The sequence below is a fragment of the Octopus bimaculoides genome, chromosome 29 (genome assembly GCF_001194135.2).
Source record: "Octopus bimaculoides isolate UCB-OBI-ISO-001 chromosome 29, ASM119413v2, whole genome shotgun sequence".
NCBI lineage: Eukaryota > Metazoa > Mollusca > Cephalopoda > Octopoda > Octopodidae > Octopus > Octopus bimaculoides.
In genome coordinates this window covers 2,389,722-2,392,221 of record NC_069009.1, presented here as the reverse complement: position 1 = coordinate 2,392,221, position 2,500 = coordinate 2,389,722, and the positions used below count along the sequence as shown (strand labels likewise).

General features: G+C 38.0%; 1 protein-coding gene across 1 annotated transcript in view; it reads right to left on the bottom strand.

The window, feature by feature from the left end:
• LOC106882504 (protein HID1) overlaps positions 1-2,500 on the bottom strand; it is a 36,564-nt gene that overhangs the window by 19,719 nt on the left and 14,345 nt on the right. Inside the window, exons 2-3 of the mRNA XM_014933199.2 lie at positions 1,245-1,289; positions 356-409 (exon numbers count right to left, since the gene is read on the bottom strand). Of these exons, the coding sequence (XP_014788685.1) occupies positions 356-409; positions 1,245-1,289 (99 nt within the window). The remainder of the gene's footprint in view (positions 1-355; positions 410-1,244; positions 1,290-2,500) is intronic.

Below are 2,500 nucleotides of genomic sequence, written 5' to 3'. Positions count from 1 at the left end.
GAAAGCATGTAATATAAACAGGACTATGGGGGGGGTAGTAATAATAGCAGTAGTAGTAGTAGTAGTAGTGAAAGCATGTAATATAAACAGGACTATGGGGGGTAGTAGTAATAGCAGTAGTAGTAGTAGTAGTAGTAGTAGTAGTAGTAGTGAAAGCATGTAATATAAACAGGACTATGGGGGTAGTAGTAATAGTAGTAGTAGTAGTGAAAGCATGTAATATAAACAGGACTATGTGAGGTAGTAGTAATAGTAATAGTAGTAGTAGTAGTAGTGAAAGCATGTAATATAAACAGGACTATGGGGGGGGGTAGTAGTAGTAGCAGTAGTAGTAGTAGCAGCAGCAATCACTTACCGGTCCAGATTTTCTGCTTGAGGCTACAGTAAAGTCTGGGCAAAACAGCAAATCCTGAGTTGAAATAGAGATAAAAGCAGCTTTAGGAACACATGGTGCATGGGAAAGGCCATTAACATGGTGCGAAATTTAAAATGGTGTTTTAGGTTTCATTCAGAAAGAACATAACTCACGGATTTCAGAACACTTTAAATTATTCAAATATCTTAATATTTGCATACAAACAGCAATTCAACATGGTAGTCATCATCATCATCATCGTTTAACGTCCGCTTTCCATGCTGGCATGGGTTGGACGATTTGACTGAGGACTGGTGAAACCAGATGGCTACACCAGGCTCCAATCTGATTTGGCAGAGTTTCTACAGCTGGATGCCCTTCCTAATGCCAACCACTCAGAGAGTGTAGTGGGTGCTTTTACGTGTCACCCGCACGAAGGCCAGTCAGGTGGTACTGGCAACGGCCACGCTCAAAATGGTGTATTTTATGTGCCACCCACACAAGAGTCAATCCAGGGGCACTGGCAATGATCTCGCTCGAAAATCCTTAGAGCTCGAGTGGAAGTATAAAAAAATAAAAATTATTTTCCATCTTACTGTTAGTTTATTATTGTTTATATTTTGAATATAATGTATATATTTCATCTTTGTTGCACTTACTGAGATGTTATTCAACCGCTCAGTGAGTACAGGTACTCAAAGCTGGAATCCCTACTCTAGAGTTTGTCATGAACTAGCAATTCTCATTTCTGCAGTAGCAACATCAGGGCAAAGATTTCTGTAAACAATCCTTAGCCACAGGACAAATTGACAAATTTCCTCTCCAGAACAGACCAACCAGTTGATTTTCAATGACCCTCACCCAAATAAAAAAAAAAAGCTATACTCACCGCAATTGCATTAAGCAGAGACTGAGCCAATGGTGGATTGTCATGCTAAAAAAGAAAAATAGAACAAGTATTATAGAGGGACCAAAATACAATTGTTATTGAAGATTAAAGACTAAAGTACTAATTCATTCATTCATTCATTCATTCATTCATTTATCATGCATTTTTTTATGCTGGCAAAAGTTGGACAAGGAATTATTTGAAGCAGGATTTTATGGCTGGATGCTTCTCCTGTTGCCAACCCTCAATCAAGTAAGAGATATTTTTATTTCCATGCTGGCATGGGTTGGACAGTTTGACAGGAGCTGACAAGGCCAGGAGCCACACCAGGTTCCATTGTTTGTTTTGGCAGAGTTTCTACGGCTGGATGCCCTTCCTAACACCAACCACTTTACAGAGTGTACTGGGTGCTTTCTATGTGGCACCAGCACAAGTGCTATATCTTTTCTTTTATGTTTTATTTGTTGCAGTCATTAGATTGTGGCCATGCTGAAGCACTGCATTGAAGAAATGTTAGTCAAATGTATCTACCCCAAGACTTAAATTTTTATAACCTGGTAATTTTTCTACCATTCTCTTTTTCTGAACTGCGAAGTTACATGGATGAAAACATATCAGCACTTGTTGTCAAGTGAGGGGAATAAACACACACACACACACACACACAGGTACATATATACATATATACGATGAGTTTCTTTCAGTTTCTGTTTACCAAATCCACTCACAAGGCTTTGGTCAACCCAAAGCTATAGTAGAAGGCACCTTCCCAAGGTTCCACACATTGAAACTGAATCCAGCATCATGTGGTTTTGAAGCAAGCTTCTTACCACACAGCCACACCTGCGCACATATATATATGTATATATAAAACAGGCTTCTTCCAATTTCCATCTATGGCATCCATTCACAAGCCTTAATTTGGCCCAGGACTAAATCAGAGACGCTTGCCCAAGGTTCCATACAGTGGGACTGAACCCAAGTCAACATGGTTGGGAAGCAAGCTTCTTAACCACATAACCAAACCTGTGTCTATATATGTATGTATGTATGTATGTATGTATGTATGTATGTATGTATGTATGTATGTATGTATATATATATATATATATATATATATAAAATTAATTAATGAGGGTAGAAATTGATATTAATCAATTAAAAGCAGTGGTCTAGCATATTAAAAAAATCCGAAGATTAAAATTATATTACATACAAAAATAAGAGGAATGACCAGCAAAAGTGGACTCCTATAT